Raw genomic sequence first — 18,138 nt, 5'->3', positions numbered from 1 at the left:
TTTTGGCATCACACTAAAGACAGGTGCCTATGAAGGGAGGGGCATGATGACAGATGATGCTGCTCGCTTTGGACAGAGAGTTCGAGAAGCACCTTTCAGTTGGTCAGGGGTATGATGATTGCTAAGTACAACAGCAAAACTTCTATTATGGACACTGTCCTTATATGGTTTTTTTAAACCTTTGATCTATTCATTGACTCTTGTTTAAAGAGGTAAGTGTATTTTATGTATTTCTTGTATTTATTCCTCTATATTAAACCGATAGCCCAGTCCACATTAAAGCTGTTTTAAAGTAGAAGTCATAGTTTACAGAGATTATAATATCACTATTTAACATGGTGCCTTTAATAAATTATGTTTTATGGCCTAATTAATGAATATGCAGTAAGTTCCAAATGCTTTAAAGATAAGTAATAATCACTTTTAATAAATTTTGACAGTCCAGTGTTGTGATATTTCTCTACCTACTAAGCCTCTAATTCAATAGAAAAAGGAATGCAGAACCAAAAGTCTATTTATCACTTACTTGACTGCTTAATAACACATATAGCATTTGGCCTGATGGTTTATTTTCCCTTAAAATTCAACATTCAAATAGTTGTTTCACAGTATGGCACTCCAAAAGTTGATCTTTGCCATCTTTTATAGATTTCTATATCACATGTAAAATATTTGCAATTATTTTTTAACCATTAATAAAGACTTTACTAGAACCTATAATCATTTCTCGTAAAAATCTGATTTTATGCCTTTTTTGCCTTATCTTAAACATGTTACTGTCCTTTTTCTAACAGGTTTAAGTATTTGTGAACTAAAGACCCGACACATTTCTCAAGATGGATAAGTTTCGTATGATGTTCCAGTTTCTCCAATCCAACCAGGAGTCTTTTATGAATGGAATCTGTGGTATCATGGCACTAGCTAGTGCTCAAATGTACTCAGCGTTTGAGTTCAGCTGTCCCTGTATGCCAGAGTATAACTACACCTATGGGATCGGACTGCTTCTTATTCCTCCCATATGGTTCTTTTTGTTAGGTTTTGTATTGAACAATAATGTGTCAGTGTTGGCAGAGGAGTGGAAAAGACCCACTGGGAAAAGAATCAAGGATCCAACAATCCTGCGCTACATGTTTTGCTCAATCACACAGAGATCTTTGATTGCCCCTGCAGTGTGGGTGTCTGTCACTCTCATGGATGGGAAGAGCTTCCTCTGCGCTTTCAGCATCAGCTTGGATATTGACAGGTTTGCGAATTCCAGTGTCATTCAAGGAATGTCAGAGACGGAGAAGTTAAAATTCCTGGCACGTATCCCTTGTAAAGACCTGTTTGAGGATAAGGAATTAAGAGAGGCAGCATCGAGATACATCAAGTGTATATCTCAGGTATCCCATTGTTTATTTGCAACCCTGTGTGAGTGGTTTCTAAGTATGACTTTCTGACAAAATCAAGCAAGGTGTGCAATTTCTCTCACCACATTTATGAAAAATATTAATAGTAGCTAAGCTGGTGGCTATATGCCATGATGGTTGTTTGATAAGCCACTTCGATAGCAAACAAAAAACTTAACTTGTATAGCACTTTTCCAAACACATAGTTACAAAGTGTTTACCCGTTTGAAGAAAAAAAAAAAGGCAGACACCACATGATCCAACATTCAGGCATTCATTCCAACATACACACTTCCATACAGGCAAATAGATGCAAACTATGGCCCAAATAATGGGAGAAAGATTAGGGAAAGCTACCCTCAATCAAGACTTTTTGGCAGTGGTTGAAAAGAAATCACTGAATCGGCTGAACTCGTAGGCTGACAAAGGCTGTTCCAAGGTTATAAGCTAGATAGACTCTGGTTTTAATGTAAAGCACACGGAACAAATAGGAGACCTTCATCAAATGATTTGAGTGATAAGGTCTCACCAGCTTTGATATACAGTGCAACCATAAAGTATCCTTTACTTGTTCCACAATTTTTTATGGTACAGTCTTATTCCAAAATGGATTAAGTTTATTTTTCTCTTCAATATTCTACACACGATATCCCATAATGACAAAGTGGAAAATTGCTTCAAATGTTTAGCAAATTTATTTAAAAAAAACAAAACAAAAAGCATAACATGCACATAAGCATTCGCAGCCTTTCCCATGTCACTCAAAATTCAGCTCAGGTGTATCCTATTTCCACTGATCCTTTGTTAGACGTTTCTACAAGTTGATTGAAGGCCACCTGTTGTAAATTCAGTTGATTGGACATGAATTGGAAAGGCACACACCTGTTAAGCCAATGAAGAGAAGCCACTGTGGGAGAAATATTGACTTCTCTTCATTGGCTCCCTGTTAAATCCGGAATGAAATTAAAAATCCTTCAACTCACATACAAGGTCTTGATTAATCAGGGCCAATCTCATCTTAAAGATCTCAGAGTACCAAACACCCCCAGTAAAGCACTTTGCTTTCAGACTGCTGGACTACTTTTGTTACGTAGTGTTTTTAAAAGTAGAATGGGAGCCGGAGAATTCAGCTTGGTTCTTCTGTGAAATCAGCTCCCAGTTTGGATTCAGGAGACAGACACCCTCTCTACTTTTAATATTAGGCTTAAAACTACTCTTTTATACAAAGCATATAGTTAGGGTTGGATCAGGTGACCCTGAATCCTCCCTTAGTTATGCTGCAATAGGCCGCGGTTACTGAAGTCATGATGCATTGAGTGTTATTTTATTGTAGGGTCTTTATCTTACAATATAAAAAATGCCTTGTGGTGACTCTCATTGTGATTTGGTGCTATATTAATACCCTCAGAGAGAGGATTCTGTCGAGGTCCAAATGGGCACACTAGATCCCATCATCCATACATTTAAGTAGTTTGGAACCACCAGGACTCTTTGTGGAGATGGCCGCATGGTCAATCTGAGCAATCAAGGTAGAAGGGCCTTAGTCATGGAGGTGACCGAGAACCCAATAGCCATTCCACAGAAATCCAGCCTTGCTCTTTCTCTCGACCCTGACGAGATTAAACAAATATGAAATAAATATTAACTCTTTGGCCTGAATGCCAAGCAATATGTCTGGCAGAAACTGGGCCAATACCATGCCTACGGTGAAGCAAAGGCTGTAAAATCTATGTACATTTTCTATTTTTATGTATTTATTCATTTTGATAAATTCGTAAGAATTTCAAGCTTTTTTTTTTTACTTAGGAAAACTTATCATTAAGGGGTGGGCAGAATTTTGTGTTGAAAATAAATTTAACGAAATGTGGAAGAAGTAAAAAGCTATAAATACTTTCCTGATGCACTGCATAAGCAGGGGCCTGCTCATGTAGAGCTTTACGTGTTAATAATAGGACTTGCTATGAAGAACTGAGAGATACAAGTGAAAAGTGAGTTAAAATAATCAAGGCGAGAGAAAATTGAAGTGTCGACTAAAAGTTCCAGATAGTTAAGGTCTGACTTTTGAAATAGACTGGACTGGATGAGTTTAGACATTCTTAGAGATTAAGATATTAGACAGCTTAGAGATTCAAACTTTAGATGTTGTTCAAAGATGATACCAAAAGCTTCTTAGAAAATGATCTAATTACCGCCGATGTGGGGCCGATGTGCTGACTGACCTCCTTAGTGAAACTGTCAGGGCCAAATACAAGAATGTTACTTTTAGTAGAATTGAGAAAAAAAGATAACATTAAATATACAAGTGTGAAATAAACAGTGAAAACACTGCATTTAGAGGATACACCAATATATCTTCATCCAAAAAGCATATTAATAGCCAAAATGGGAAACATACACCGATCAACCGTAACATTATGACCAACTAATATTGTGTTGATTCCTCTTTTGCTGGCAAAAAAAAGTCCTGACCTGTGGATACATGGACTCCATTAGACCCCTGAAGTTCTGCTTTGGTATATGGCACCAAGATGTTAGCAACGGATCCTTTAAATCCTGTAAGATGAGAGGTGTGGCCTCCGTGGATCAGATATGTTTGTCTAACACAGGGGTCCCCAATCCCAGTCCAGGAGGGCCGGTGTCCCTGCAGGTTTTAGATCTCACAATGGGTCAACACACCTGAATCACATGATTAGTTCATTACCAGGCCTCTGGAGAATTTCAATACATGTTGAGAAGGTAATTTATCCATTAAAATCAGCTGTGATGGATCAAGGACACATCTAAAACCTGCAGGGACACCGGCCCTCCTGGACTGGGATTGGGGACCCCTGGTCTAACACATCCCACAGATGCTTGATTGGTCAACACCTCAAACTCTTTGTTGTCCTTCTCAATCTATCCCTGAACCATTTTTGCTTGTTAGTAGGCCTCATTATCCTGCTGAAAGAGGCCACAGACATCAGGGAATACTGTTCTCATGACAGGGTGTAAATGGTCTGCATCAATGCTTAGGTTGGTAATATCAAGGTAACACCCACGTGGATGGCAGGGCCCAAGGTTTCCCAGCAGAGCATTATCAAAGCATTACACTGCCTCTGCCAGCTATCCTTCTTCATAGTGAATCCTGGTGCCAAGTGTTCCCCAGGTAAGCAATTCACATGCACCTGACCATCCCAGTGATGTCAAAGAAAATGGGACTCATCACACCAGGCTAGCTTCTTCCACTGCTCTACGGTCCAGTTCTGATGCACACATTTTTGGTGGTTGACAGGGCTCAGCAATAATAATAATAATAATAATAATAATAATAATAATGTGAGGCACTGTGTTTTCTGACACCTTTCTGTCAGAACCAGCATTAAGTTTTTTGAGCTACACCAGCTCATCTGTGGGATTGGCCCACATGGACCAGCCTCCCCACCCTAAACTCGTCAGTGAGCCTTGGTTGCCCGTGACCCTTGTTCACAACTCTTCTTTCCTTGAACTTTTAATAGATACTGACCACTGCAGACCAAGAACACCACACAGCTGCAATTTTGGAGATGCTCTGACCCAGTGGCCTACCCATTACAATTCGGCCCTTGTCAAACTTGCTCAAATACTAACACTTGCCCATTTTTCCTGCTTCTAAAACTCAGCTTTGAGAACACTAATATATCTCACCCACTAAAGGGTGAGATGATAAGGAGATAAATGTTATGTCTGATCGGTGTATGAGCCAATCATGTTGTTCCATTGACACAAGTGCACAATAGATGCTCCTGAAAGTTTTAACATATTATTTTTTCTCTGTCTACTGTAACCACAACATGAATTTTATTCTGTGCTCTAGAGCCATAATAAAGCAGCTTTAGTTGTTAGTGGGTTTTTTCAGGTTTGTCCCTATGATCATAAAGAAAATAACTTTTATGGCCTTCTCTCCATTCATTTAGCCGTTTAAAAATAAACCCCCACATACCTGCCTAAAGATTTTGCTAAGATGGGAGCAAAGCGGTGAGCTTTGCTTCTTGAAGGACTTTGGTGTCATCCTTGCTGATTTACACCAACGGTAAAAAAAAAAGACATTTATCATTGTGAGTGGCCAATGTTTGTGCTGACTACATCTTCAAACACAGCAGAATGAAGAGCTGAAAGATTTCAAGCTGTTTTAAGGGATCTTTCGAGGCTCTTTTGAGGGAAGTCTGGCTCATGTGATCCAATTTTTAATTATGCAGATTTCTTTTGTTTCCCTGGCAGAAACAATGTGGATAAACAGGCCAAAACCAAAATAAATAGAACACAAAATGTCGGTATTGTCCAGCTGCTGGTATCAGTCAATAATTTCTCCATTAAAAAGTAATGGTAGCTGAATTCCACAGTCTTGGTATTGTTCGTGCTGACTCATTGTCACTCGAGTAGCTGAATAGAAAAGACGTATTGTTACTGTTATTAGTACCACCTGCAGTTTTTCTCCATGGCGAGTCAAAATGACTGACAACAAAATGACAACACTGCCCTTAGCTAAATAAGGAACCAAAGATTCACCATCTTTCTAAACTGTAGAGAGTTGTCCTTTAAAAGGCATTTACGCAATCAAATTTAATTCACAAAAAAATAATAATAATATGAATAATCTAATTAAATAAAACCATCAAAAGAGTACCAATGTGGGCCCTCGTGACCTCAGTGTCTCTAAAATCCTGGCTTCAGCCCTGGCTGTCATTTCACTGAACTATTTTAACTTCAAAACAAGGAAAACTAATTTTAGTTTCTTCGCTTTATTCCTCAAAGACTGCTCTTAACTTAAATCTCCCTGCCAGACTATAATTCACTTTACAGTTTGAGCTCACTGAAGCTTTCCTGCTGGCTTATTAGAGCAATAGATAAGCCTTGAAATTTATTATTCATGGAACTGGGACCTCTTCCACTTCTTCCAAAAACACCCACACTGTTATTTAGGTCTTTGATCAGCTGAAGGGCAATTATACAGGCTTAAAAGTAAGATATCTCTAAAAAGTCAGTTGATATACAGATTCTGTTAATGAGCTATGACGCTGTCAAGAAGCTGCTAAATATGCCTTCTTCACCACATCTGATTTTCAGTAGCTGCACAAGCACAGATAAATCAGAAGGAGTGAAGATTAGCAGGATGTCTATGTGTGATCCTTCTAACATCTATAGTTTGTTTATAGTGCATCATTAGAGAGCTCAAAATAGTGGTCATTTTGCTGGATTTATCATTTCTGCATTTCACAGGCATGCGGATGGATGGTTTTGCTCATGATGACCTTCACTGCCTTCCTGATCCGAGCTATTCGGCCATGCTTCACCCAGGCCGCCTTCCTCAAAACCAAATACTGGTCCCATTATATTGACATTGAACGCAAGATGTTCGATGAAACCTGTAAGGAGCACGCCAAGAGCTTTGCCAAGGTTTGCATCCAGCAATACTTTGAGAACATCAGCGGAGAGATGAGAAGCTTCCACCGCCATCACAGCAAACACGACAGCGACAACGAAGATGAAGACACGTGGAAGAGTGATGAGGAAAAGCTGTTGGGTATCAGAGCCCAGGATGATATGAACAAAGTTTTGTGGAACTGGCACACCTGTAAGCCACCTCTGGCTCTGAGAAAAGAACATGAAGATGGTGAAAAAAAGGGGGAAATGAATGGAAACATTAACGGGGAAATAAATGGGTTTGTAAAGAGCCACACTCACGATGTGGAGAAAAAAGAGTGGGCGGTGTATTACAGTAAGGTCTAAAGAGTTCAAAGAGAAACTATTTTTTTCCAGAGTATTTTATTTGCGAAAGATAGAATATATATTATTGCATTCTGCACTGCAGTTTAAGCTTTATTTAAACGCACACTATTTTAACTGACTGGTTGACTGATGGTATAATCTATATGTATGTAGCTATGTATAATAGATTTTAAGAAAACAAAAACTGTCGACATATTTCTGGTTCACATACAGTTCAGTTTACAGAGAACATGTCTGGCACTGGGTGTAATCCAAAGTCTGTTGTTTTCATTTCTGTGTTTTATCTGTTTGTCATGAATTATTGTCGAAAACACGCTCTCATCGTTCCCCAAGGGACTGAGCTTGGCGGAAATCTGAAGTCTGTAAATTCTAGGCTGCTAATAAGTGCTGCTTTATCAGGCTGATAGTAAAGCATTATTAGAGCACACTGGAGAGTTCTCATTGATAACACTAATGAATGTTTGTATTGCTCTCAAGTGCAAGGCCACCATAAATATTCCCAGAGCAGAACTAAACAGAAATGAAAACATCGCTTAGAAGAGCTCCGTTTACGTCAAGCACCCACTGTGTCTCGTGCAACCTATATCTTAAAAAAACGATGAAAAGTTGATCTTGTTAGCGATAAAGGACACTTATTTCTGTATGCACAGAGATTTTTCTGAAACGGCTTCTTGCCTTTTCTGCTGTGGCCTGTAGATGAATAATGGCAGCTAACTGAGGCTGCTGTGCACCTGAGATTACTACGTGGATTGTCTCTGAATATAACGCTACAGAAATACTGCATTTGCAATAAAGCAAACCTAAGATTTATGCAAAAACTAAAGGTTGCCGCAGTCAAAACAATTTACATGTCACTGCGAAAACAAGGTCTACATTTGCATCTTCTTTATTTGCTTGCTCAGCCCCAATTCTGTCACTCACTCCCTGGTAAACCCTATTTTACAATCACCGAGCAAACACTTTGCTTCTGTTCTATTTGAAAAGGCTTTTAAATATTTATTTCAGAAAAATGTAATTAAAGCTGAATATGTAACCTTTTTGATATACCTATATAAAGATGGGTAATAAAAAGCGTCTTATTACAGTGTTTGGCTATCATATGCCTCTAAGACAGCATCAGTGGAGCGTCCAATGCTGCTGGAAAGCTGGGGTAACTTTCTTTCAAAATATATTGTTGTCCTGATGGCGGTGGTAGAAATGGTATCTACAACACTGGTCCAACATCTCCAAAATGGTTTAATTGCATTGTGATCCGGTAACTATGATTTTCACATAGGGTAAGGGTTAGGGTTAGTGACCCCTCGTGCTCTGTGCGGGTACTGTCATCCCTGAAGAGCCCATTCTCTTAGAACAACAGAAATTTCCATAATTTCAGAAAATCTGTCAAATGGAATGACCTTTCTCCCTAAAGGGATAAGCAGGTCAACGCAAGAGCAGCAAAATGCTCCAAACAGCCTAACAGAGCTGCTGGACTCCCTCACTATAGAGGTGAAGAGTTCACGTTTTTCCTTTAATTTGTCTCCTGTCCACGTCATCAGCAAGCTGTCAACACAATGGTGTTTTTCCCATATTTCACAAGAGGGCGTCCTGTTACCAAAAGCATCACCTTTCACATGCCTACAGTGGCAACACAACCTTTGGCTACAACACATCGGGTCAGTCAAACTTGTAAGAACCCAACAATGCACGCACTGTGTTAAAGAGAGTATTTAGGCTCGTGCTTCTGTGCAGCCAATCCAGCTGTTCCCCCGTACTCAGGAGTAATGCCATTTCTAGAGCATGGTGGAGGAAGGAGGAGAGGAGGGGTAAATGAAAATGGCATGTATCCTATTGAACTCTCTCCCTCCCTCTTTCCCTGCCCTTAGGGATTAGAGGAGCAGCACTCCCCTTGACCGCTTCGCAGCTTGCCCAGTAGCCCAACAGCTGTTCTCTCCCTCAGCGAATTGGCAGCCAGGGCTCCTGGTGTGTGGGTGGCATGAACACAACGTCTTTGTCTGTCATTTTTCTCTTCCCACTTTTTATCTTATCTATACAATCTCATATGCAGACGTACTTCCTGATTCATGTTCTTTCTATTGGTTCTCTTGTCACAAAGCAGTGACATCATCATTTACATATATATATATATATAATATTAGATCAAACAAAGCAAATATTCAAAACAAAAGCGAGTATCACACTATTACAAAAATACCGTTTGGTTATGTGTGAAGTGAGGAATGACGATGAATCATTTATTCTTTTTCTGACCTCCATTTCACACAAATGGCTTTGTTTTGGTTGTCAGGACATCAGCCATGCGCATATCATTGACCGGGGCCTCCCTTGACTTTGCTGCAAGTGTCTCTTTTCTCTCCCTCTCACATATACAGGCACAGGGGTGTGCGCATACAGACACATACACATCAGCATGCTTGCAGGAGCCCTATTCGTCAGTGTCTGGCTCATTCTGCCTTCCTTCTGCCTACAGATTGGAGGACAGAGGTAGCAAGGGAGGGCTGAGGGAGAGGAGAGTTGCGAGGCAAAACGGCTGGTCACATGAGCAGAGATCTGTTTACAAACCCAAGGCAGAGCAGAGCAAGAGGAGGAAGGGAAAGGCGAATCGCAGGCTCTCTCTCTGAGCACCATTATAGATTGAAAGAGGAAGAAGGGAAGCCTGCCATGACAAAGCCAGCTGGAGGTGCAAGAGGCTGAATGCGACACACGCAGACACACTCTTGCGCACACACCGCCTTTGTCTCAGATTTTTTTTTCTTCTCAATTGAAGCAGCAGATGGTTAGAGGGAGAGTAGGATCCCCCCCTACGCGCACACACATCCACTGACTGAAACACAAACACACACTCGCAAGCAAAACACCAAACCCAGCAAGAGGACTGTTGTTGACTGCATGGAGCTGTCCTCACTTTGTTTGGGCTTTGAAGGAAGCATATCTTTGCCTTCTGTGCTGAGGAGAAATATCAACTGCAAGATCAGAAGACTGGAGGAGGAGACAACAGAGGAGACAAGAGGGGGATGAGACTTGTGAAAATCCCCTGTTAAAAAAAGCAGCTTTTCGAGGAAGACAAAGCACAGATTAATGTCAGATAATTGCCTTCACTGGGTGAGGACTGTCATTTTGAAAGCTAGCTGTTACTGAGTTTCGTGAAGGGACGACACTGCAGACACAAAGTGAAGTCAAAGAGGCCCCTTTCTGGTGGAAATGTAAGTATTTCCTGTTACAAAGCAGCCCGTGTTGTTTACCACACTGCGATCAAGCGAGAATCAGTTTCTCACAGTAACAACTGCTGAGCTGCACCTGGTGTGAGATATATGAGAAACAATCATCTCATCTAAACAGGTTTTCTTTGTCTCTTTTCTCTTCTGTGATGACATCATTCTCACTGGGATCCAGGAGCACATGAGGTCTCCAGTCCTGGTCCAAACCTCAGTCCCAAATCTCCCAATCTTAACACAGAGCGGTTAATCCAGATTTGGGAATGTTGGGCAGCACAGATTGCTGAGCCAACAAAACCACACCTCCAGAGGATTTGTGGAATCTGAGCAAATCTTGATGGTTGTTGTTTGCGGGAGCTAGCACAACCCAAGAAAAAGAGCAATCCAGCTCAGTGTAACTGAATCTAGACTCCAAAACAGATTTCAGTGTCCGAAGCTCCAGCCCACGAGTTTGGCTTGTCTCCAGCCTTTTCCTGACAGGGCCTGAATTTACTGCGGCTGCCTTGGGAGTCACATTTCATGCAACCATTCCAATGGTGTAACGGTAAGTGAGTGGATTCCTTGGCACTTCTCTAAATATATGAGAGATGGAAGCACATGTACTTACTTCATAAACTAAGTTACTTAGTTGCTGGCTGTTGGCTAATGGGATTCAGATAATGGATGTGCTTGTGAATGGGCAAATTGCAGGGAGTGGAGGCCTTAGATAGTGTTTTGAAGAGTGAGCTGAGAGCACTTAAAATAAGCTGCTTTCCAGAACATGTTGTTTCGTTTGGGTTTTTTTGTTGTTGTTGACAACTGTGACATTTTATTCTGTTACCTTGCTCCATATTTTTATTTTTCTTCTTTGGGGTGATTCCTAATTGTATCTTTCATTATGCTACAATAGGTCTTTCCTATGAAACCCTCCACCCGGTTCTTGTAAATCCCCCAACCCCCAGCCATGTCAAATTACCCTTCCCATACCCCCCACAGTGTGCAAGCTGTACCCATTCATTCACTCTAAAGAGAGACACATGGACATTTAGAGGCTGGCAAAGAGCATCCTCGCTACAAATTAATAGGAACACATGTGGCCTGTGGAAGTGGGGCTTCCTCTGCTATTGTTTTACCAAATGGCCCTTGTCCCCCAAGTTCATTCTGTTTAATGCATCACACCCCCCGCCACCTGCAACGCACACATATTTCGATTGTACCACACAGACACCACGCAGCTTTGCTTTTCCATCCCCGAGCGCACACACACGAGCTCACACTCTACCAGTCATCTCTGTAGTCTGTGGAACAGATGGTGGTGTGGCGGAAGTGATGTCTGCCCTTCATGTTTGTCTTGTTCACAGCAAATTAACGCACAGTCCTATGAGCGTCTCAGTTGCCACCACAGTGCCAGTCACAGTTCCCCAGACACACCTGCAACTAAGCACTTACTAAATTTGAACCCTTAACAAATGCTGTAAGTAAAGCTTGTGATTTTTGTGGAGTTTACCTAGAGTGTCACATGCGTTTGCAATTTATAGTTCCACATCAGCAGACACACTCAGTTTTACTGGCACTAGAAGCTTGTCCATGTTCTTGTTAATGATCAACGTTTGTGTACTTGTCTTCAATGATTAATCTTTCTTTTCATTTTATATTGGAAATAAAGTGTTTATGATTTGCCAATAAGAGTTTGGGCGTTCCCCTTATTCCTTAGAAAGGAAAATTACCTTCAGCTGTCTACCAGAGTAATTGCTCAAACAAACGGCACAGTCTAATGTTTATGCTATCAGTTTCACTTTAAACTGTCGGTGCTAACGGCTGCATACTTTAAATCTTTGTAGATAGCTGGATATAGTGGGAGATTAAACAATGCTGCAGTCTCTTTTTCAGCATCTCTCTGTTTAAAGCTGAAGAAATGCAGCTTTAAAAAGACAGCAACCCTAAACCAATTTCAAATTCATGACCTATAAAAGAAAACAGGATTTTATTATGTTTTTCTCTCTCATGGGCATCCCATCAAAGAGTTGAAATGAGAAAGTCTTCTAATTCCTCAAACTTGATTTTACATGTTGGACTTTTACCTTAGAAGGTGGCAAACAAGTTAAGTATGTAATCTGTTATTTCAAAACTTTTCCTGGTAGGATGCCAGTGTGGTTTGGGTTCTCAGCGTTCTGAACACTACTGCAGCATGGGGTCTGACATCTATCACCTGCCGCTCAATGTCTATGTCATTGTTCTGGGCATCGGCCTCTTCGTCTTCATGCTCAGCCTCATCTTCTGCTGCTACCTTTTCAGGTAGGTCGGGCGAGTCTGAGATAAACAAACCAGTAGTTCGAGATTTTCGGGCAAGTTTGAGCAAGCTTTGGAACACGCTGCCACGGCAGCTTCAAATTAATTCCTAACCACCTTGGCAGTCAGCTATCTTCACGTATTGATGTGTTAATGTTAGCAGCGAATGTCATGCAAGTTTACCAAGCAAGTGTTGAGCTGCCAAAGGTGTGACATGTTGTTTAGAACTGTTAAAACACAATTTATGCTTGGATTTCTTGTGTAGAACAACAAATATTCTCTATATAAGGCAAAAGCAAAGCACTCAGGAAAAAAGGTTGCTGCTATTCATGAACTCCAATCATTTTTACTGACTCTGCAGTTCACCACAGAGTATTTTAGCACATTCTACTTCATGTCTTTCATTTTTGACTATATCTTAGTCATTTTGTTTCACTCTTCTTGCATACATGGGTGTTGGGTTTCTTTTGGGTTTTTTATTTTTTTTTGGGGGGGGGGGGGGTTTAGTGGAGGTGGGGGAAATAATAATACAGCAAAATGCTGCATTGATCTCTTTTGTTTATTGATACATTTTACCCATATATTAATTGGTTTATTAAATCAATGTCGGAATGTTTTACAATGTGTTGAGAGTTGTAGAATCTTTGTATTATGATAGTAAGATAATTGTGGGCAACATACTCTAACAGCATTATATCATTACTTACCCTGTGATTCCCTAGATTTCAACGAAAGGCTGTTAAGGCCACTATATGCCACGTGTACAGCACCAGTGCAGGAAAATTAGTGACCACTGGCCATCTAAAGCAAAACAGAGAAACAAAGTTACTGGAGTTTCATTTACAACATTCCAAATCAATATGAATGCTGCGTGTTGTATAAAGTTCATGTGTTTGTTAAAGCAAAGTGTATTTCCTTATGCTTAGTGTATTACGTTCATGAAATGATATTGTCAGGATGTCAGCACTGTATTTTTGGACCATTGTGCTACACCCAATAAATGAGGTTAGTGCAATTAGTGTAAAGAACTCATAAAAAATGTCTGATTTAAAAAATAAACAAATCATTTTTTAAAAAAGACATAAATATTACAACTAATACTGTTATCAGATTTTCTTCAGATAGTAATGAACATCCTGCCAGGCTCAACATGATTATAAGTAACGTTTTGAAATATTAGTCGAGAATAAAATTGCAAACAAGTTTCTATAAATGTTGCTAATTTAACCACAGTAATGGACTGGAGGAACAGGAAATGCGAGCAGTTCTGTGAAATTAAGTTAGGATTGTGTGTGTGTGTGTGTGTGTGTGTGTGTGTGTGTGTGTGTGTGTGTGTGTGTGTTTTATCTTGCAATCACAGGTCAGGATCCACAGAACTTAAGTCACAGTTGTTACAGATGTTGTTTTCTTTGTGTCTCTCCCAGGTTGAAGCAACAAGGAACTAGGGAGCAGTTCAGTTACAATGAGGTATGTCAATGCAGTATCTGGCACTGTGGGTGCACATGTAACACCAGCTTCTTAGGCCTGTTATAAATACAAGTGTAACATCTTAGGCTGATATCGCCAACTGTGAAATCTAACACCCCCTCTTTTAGATGACCTTGAATCCATCTATGTGTCGCTACGTTCTGGTTTTAAAATGGTAATCTGTGTGATGAGGCCCCATACACTAAACTGGTAGCAGAGTGTTAACAGTGTAGCGTGTTGACAGTTGGTAATAATGCTTTCAGACAGGGAAGGTTGAACAGGAACTGCAGGTTTTTTTGTTTTCTCTGCATTTATAATGTATTTTTTCACCATGTAGGAGTAAATCAACACATATCAGTTATGTTTTCACAAAAATGCCCGTTTTACACTGTATCTTTTCTGCCGTGTAACACCCCAGTTGACCCATGATGCTGACGCATAGATCACATGACCCAACACATTTCTTCTTTCTCTCCCCTTTTATTCTGCAGGTGGTGCTGAAGGGGGCAAGCAAAAAATTAAGCCTTCTTGGAGTAAGTCATAGTTTCTTATAAAATGTGAACCAGACCTATGTTAAACAATGTCAGCTGTTTGTTGCCCACATTGTTTATGTGCCAGTTTAGATGAGATCATTATGTGCTGGGAATGTTTGGTTGGTTCATTCAATCAGTTTCTCCTTCAGACGTTATTAGCATGCTGCACGTACTCAGGGTGGAGATGTGCTGAAAATATCTTAAATACTGTCAGTGTGAGAGTGCCTGCAGAATGTAGGGCTCCAGGAATAACTGCACTCATTCAAAATGCATTATAAAAAACATCTCTGTCCTGCCTCTTGTGATTTTGTTTAAAAAAAAAACAACAACTTCTAAGTATTTTGTTTAAAACCAAGGCTTAGGGCTAATTTTGGTATAAATTCAATATCCAATTTCTCTTTTTAGTTTGAAATAGCCCTGCTGCCTGAAAACACAGTTAAGATAAAAGCACATTTTCACAACACTGACATACTTGCACTTTAAAGCAAAACGGTAAATTAATTTACCACTTAAATTTAGCTACAAAAAGGCAAGTGTATTAGGTTTGTAAGGATATATATATACATATATGATGTCTATAACCAGAAAAAAGCCAACCGAACTAACCTATGTGTCGTTTGTGCTCTGCAGCAAACCTGTGCAGTGTGTCTGGAAGAATTCAGGACCCGAGATGAGCTGGGAGTGTGTCCGTGCTCACATGCATTTCACAAGAAGTGAGTGTTAATAAAACAGTGATGTGAAAAGCTCAGTAGAAATAGTAGCTGCAATTATATGCCGTTCTCTTCGGTTAAGTTAAATTAATGTCATTCTCATTAGGCGTGGCGAGATCACAACAAACTAAATGCTTTGTGTGGGACACACTGAGAGGCAGCCTTTACTTTAATCTTAGCGAAAAGAATAAACACAAACGGGTTGCAATGTCACAGTGATCCTGTGAGGACAAATCTACTTAATTTGAATTTAATTTACCCACTAGATTAATAAAACAGGCGTCAGTGAAAGCTACAGGTTGTTTTGCAATAGCATTTACACAACTGTTTATTTCCCCTTTTTATTCCAATGACTGCAAAACTGTTTTTAACTGTTAGCTTGGCTGCTTGTCTGTATGGTTGCAAATATAACTATAATCAAATATTGATACTATCGATTGATATTAGTGTGATTGGATCGATGCTTTGTTTCTATTCTCTCAGTTCAATATGCAGCACTCTGAATTGTGCTAAATAAATTATTCATTTATTGATTTTTGGGAAATAAAATTTTTTATCTCAAACCAAACCTTACTTCACAACCCTGCTTTAGAGACGGGCACATTTACAGTTTCAAAAAATCCAGTTTCGTAACACATGAGAATCTACAAGGTGTGTTTTGTTATGTTGTTCTGTTAGCTAATTATTGTGGAAAGTAAAAAGCCAAGTGATTTAGTTGTCATTAAAATGAGCCCAAAATTAGCAGATTGTGAAATTCTACTTAGAGGGTGCTCATAAGGTTGATTATAAAGTCAGTGGCCATAAATGGTTAAAAAATATTTTTCTTATTCTTCTAGAAACACACAAAGAAAAAAAAAGGTTAAACCAAATGCTGGATGTAAAATTTTAATTGGGGGAATTTTAGTGTTACTTAATATTCTCACCTGAGGACAGAGCCAACCTAGTGGACTGGTTTTCCCAGCTTCTTGTTTTTGTGTAACACCGGTTAAGCTGTTTTTTAGGTTAACCAGTGTTACACTAAAGCAGTGGTTCTTTAACTTGCACCACACTGCCCATTCTGTCATCAATAATTAACTCTAAAAAGGATCCAGTTAGAATTTTTGTAAAGTAAGTGTGAGTGTTGTTTCACCACTCTTAGAACTTCTACTTTATTATAATAGGTGGCACAAACAAAACGCTGTTTCGTAGTATTTAGACATGGTCACAAAATTTGGTAGCAGTGATGTTATTTTACATAATCCAACAGCTTCATATAATCTGGTAGAAAATTTGACAAATTACAGATTATATTTGCGATCATATCTAAATACTTTAGTATTGATGTGTGCAAATGCAAAAATGATGTGAAAAACATTTGCAGCAGTTGAAAATCCCAAGGAAGTAGAGCAAGAGAGTCCTGTGTGACCTCTGCTGGTGGCACTTTTAAATGACAAAAGTTACTTTACTTTCTCCAAAAAGTGCAGAGGCGTCAGTCTAGCTCAGTGGGTGAACAGGTTACAACATGACGCATGGCTGAGATGCAGCAGCCTGCGCCCCTTTTCTGCATGTCGTACCCCTCTCGCTCCACCCATGCTCCACCGCAGCAGTACTGCTGTGGGAGATGTTTTCATTTCAACAGGAAACAAAGTTCTTTCCTGCTATTTTAAGCTTTAAAAGTTGACTTAAAAAAAAAAAATCCCCCAAAACTAAAGCAACAATAATAGTGTCCCGATAATAAATCCTGAGTAATAAAAAAAACAGCTATGCAGTATTATTTCAAGCTGTTATTTTTCTTGTCCTGTCAGGTGCCTGCTTAAGTGGCTAGAGATCCGCAGCGTGTGCCCCATGTGTAACAAGCCCATCCTGCGGCTACACTCGGACGCTCCCCAGGGTGCCGAGGGGCCTATGGACCCAGAGGAGGTGTGAACGAGCCATCGGAAGAAGAGAAAAGACTCCCTTTACAGAAAACACACACATTAAATACACTAGAGAAGATGAACAAAAGGGTCATCTTGAAGAAATGTTAAAGAGCCCCAAGTAGCAGCTTTGCTGCTGACCTTTGAGCAGTTATGCTTTCGTGGGAACTGAATATTGATAGCACCAACATGATTTGGTCAAATCAGTCAGAAAGGGTGAATGAATAGGATCTTTCATTAAAATGCTCCTAGTTCTACTTCCATGTTGCACTGTTCACCAAAAAAAGAAAAAAAAAGACAGGAAAAGGAGCAGCAATAGAAAGTTGGATCATTGCCACTGTCACTGGACGACTGGTGCAACACTGCCGGAGAGAAATGACTCTACTGGCATTGAGCAGGACATCAAATTACAGGATCAGTATGGATACCTCTAATATCTCAGGGGTGTTACCAATACAGCCAGCACAAACCACGTCAATCACCCTATAACCCTGTGCCATACATGCATCTTCAATACTGCCAATTTAGGTGAAATGCTCCAGGAGCCAGAGGCAGCTACACCCTCTGGCTGAAACAGACCAGCCGGATTACAACTGCGACGATTTAAGTAGATGATGTTGTTACCGATTGTGTCCCAGGCCCTTTTCCCTTTAAAAAAAAAAAAAAAAAAAGACTGATAGAAAACTAGTCTTGCCTGTATCTATTGTATGTAATGTCTCCCTATATATATTGTCCTTTTGTATTTTAAATAAAGCGTCATGTAATGTATTGTAACAGCCTTGGATTTATTGAAAGGTCAACGAGTCAACTGACAAAGGTTTTATTGAAGCTTTTATAAATCTGTTCAAACAGTCAGCAATCATCATGACATGATTTACTCATTATCATACAAAACTGTTGTTTTATAGACCCACAGT

At 39.8% G+C, this 18,138-nt stretch overlaps 2 protein-coding genes across 2 annotated transcripts; both read left to right on the top strand.

Annotated features, from left to right (window-relative positions):
• Positions 1 to 836: 836 nt before the first annotated feature.
• calhm1b (calcium homeostasis modulator 1b) lies at positions 837 to 7,133 on the top strand. The gene is made up of 2 exons (XM_085356306.1): positions 837 to 1,382; positions 6,624 to 7,133. The coding sequence occupies exons 1-2, from the start codon at positions 837 to 839 to the stop codon at positions 7,131 to 7,133; spliced, it is 1,056 nt and encodes a 351-aa protein (XP_085212432.1).
• A 2,579-nt stretch (positions 7,134 to 9,712) lies between these two features.
• Positions 9,713 to 17,970, top strand: LOC146631069 (RING finger protein 122). The gene is made up of 7 exons (XM_085356305.1): positions 9,713 to 10,336; positions 10,527 to 10,892; positions 12,469 to 12,622; positions 14,041 to 14,083; positions 14,575 to 14,616; positions 15,247 to 15,329; positions 17,111 to 17,970. The coding sequence occupies exons 2-7, from the start codon at positions 10,868 to 10,870 to the stop codon at positions 17,229 to 17,231; spliced, it is 468 nt and encodes a 155-aa protein (XP_085212431.1). The 5' UTR covers positions 9,713 to 10,336; positions 10,527 to 10,867; the 3' UTR covers positions 17,232 to 17,970.
• The last annotated feature ends 168 nt before the right edge of the window (positions 17,971 to 18,138 follow it).

The sequence above is a fragment of the Diplotaxodon limnothrissa genome, linkage group LG6 (assembly GCF_057381915.1).
Source record: "Diplotaxodon limnothrissa isolate DT_005_m linkage group LG6, D_limnothrissa_male_GT1.1, whole genome shotgun sequence".
NCBI lineage: Eukaryota > Metazoa > Chordata > Actinopteri > Cichliformes > Cichlidae > Diplotaxodon > Diplotaxodon limnothrissa.
The sequence above is the reverse complement of the archived record's forward strand: the minus strand, read 5'-3'. Positions and strand labels throughout refer to the sequence as shown.

What these genes read in the sequence shown, in the direction of transcription:
- calhm1b (XM_085356306.1), top strand. Translation starts at nt 837, where the DNA reads ATGGATAAGTTTCGTATGATGTTCCAGTTTCTCCAATCCAACCAGGAG. An exon ending in ACATCAAGTGTATATCTCAG is followed by an intron (nt 1,383 to 6,623) that starts GTATCCCATTGT and finishes TGCATTTCACAG; the next exon opens with GCATGCGGATGGATGGTTTT.
- LOC146631069 (XM_085356305.1), top strand. Translation starts at nt 10,868, where the DNA reads ATGCAACCATTCCAATGGTGTAACG. An exon ending in TTCTGCTGCTACCTTTTCAG is followed by an intron (nt 12,623 to 14,040) that starts GTAGGTCGGGCG and finishes TGTCTCTCCCAG; the next exon opens with GTTGAAGCAACAAGGAACTA. An exon ending in TCACATGCATTTCACAAGAA is followed by an intron (nt 15,330 to 17,110) that starts GTGAGTGTTAAT and finishes TTGTCCTGTCAG; the next exon opens with GTGCCTGCTTAAGTGGCTAG.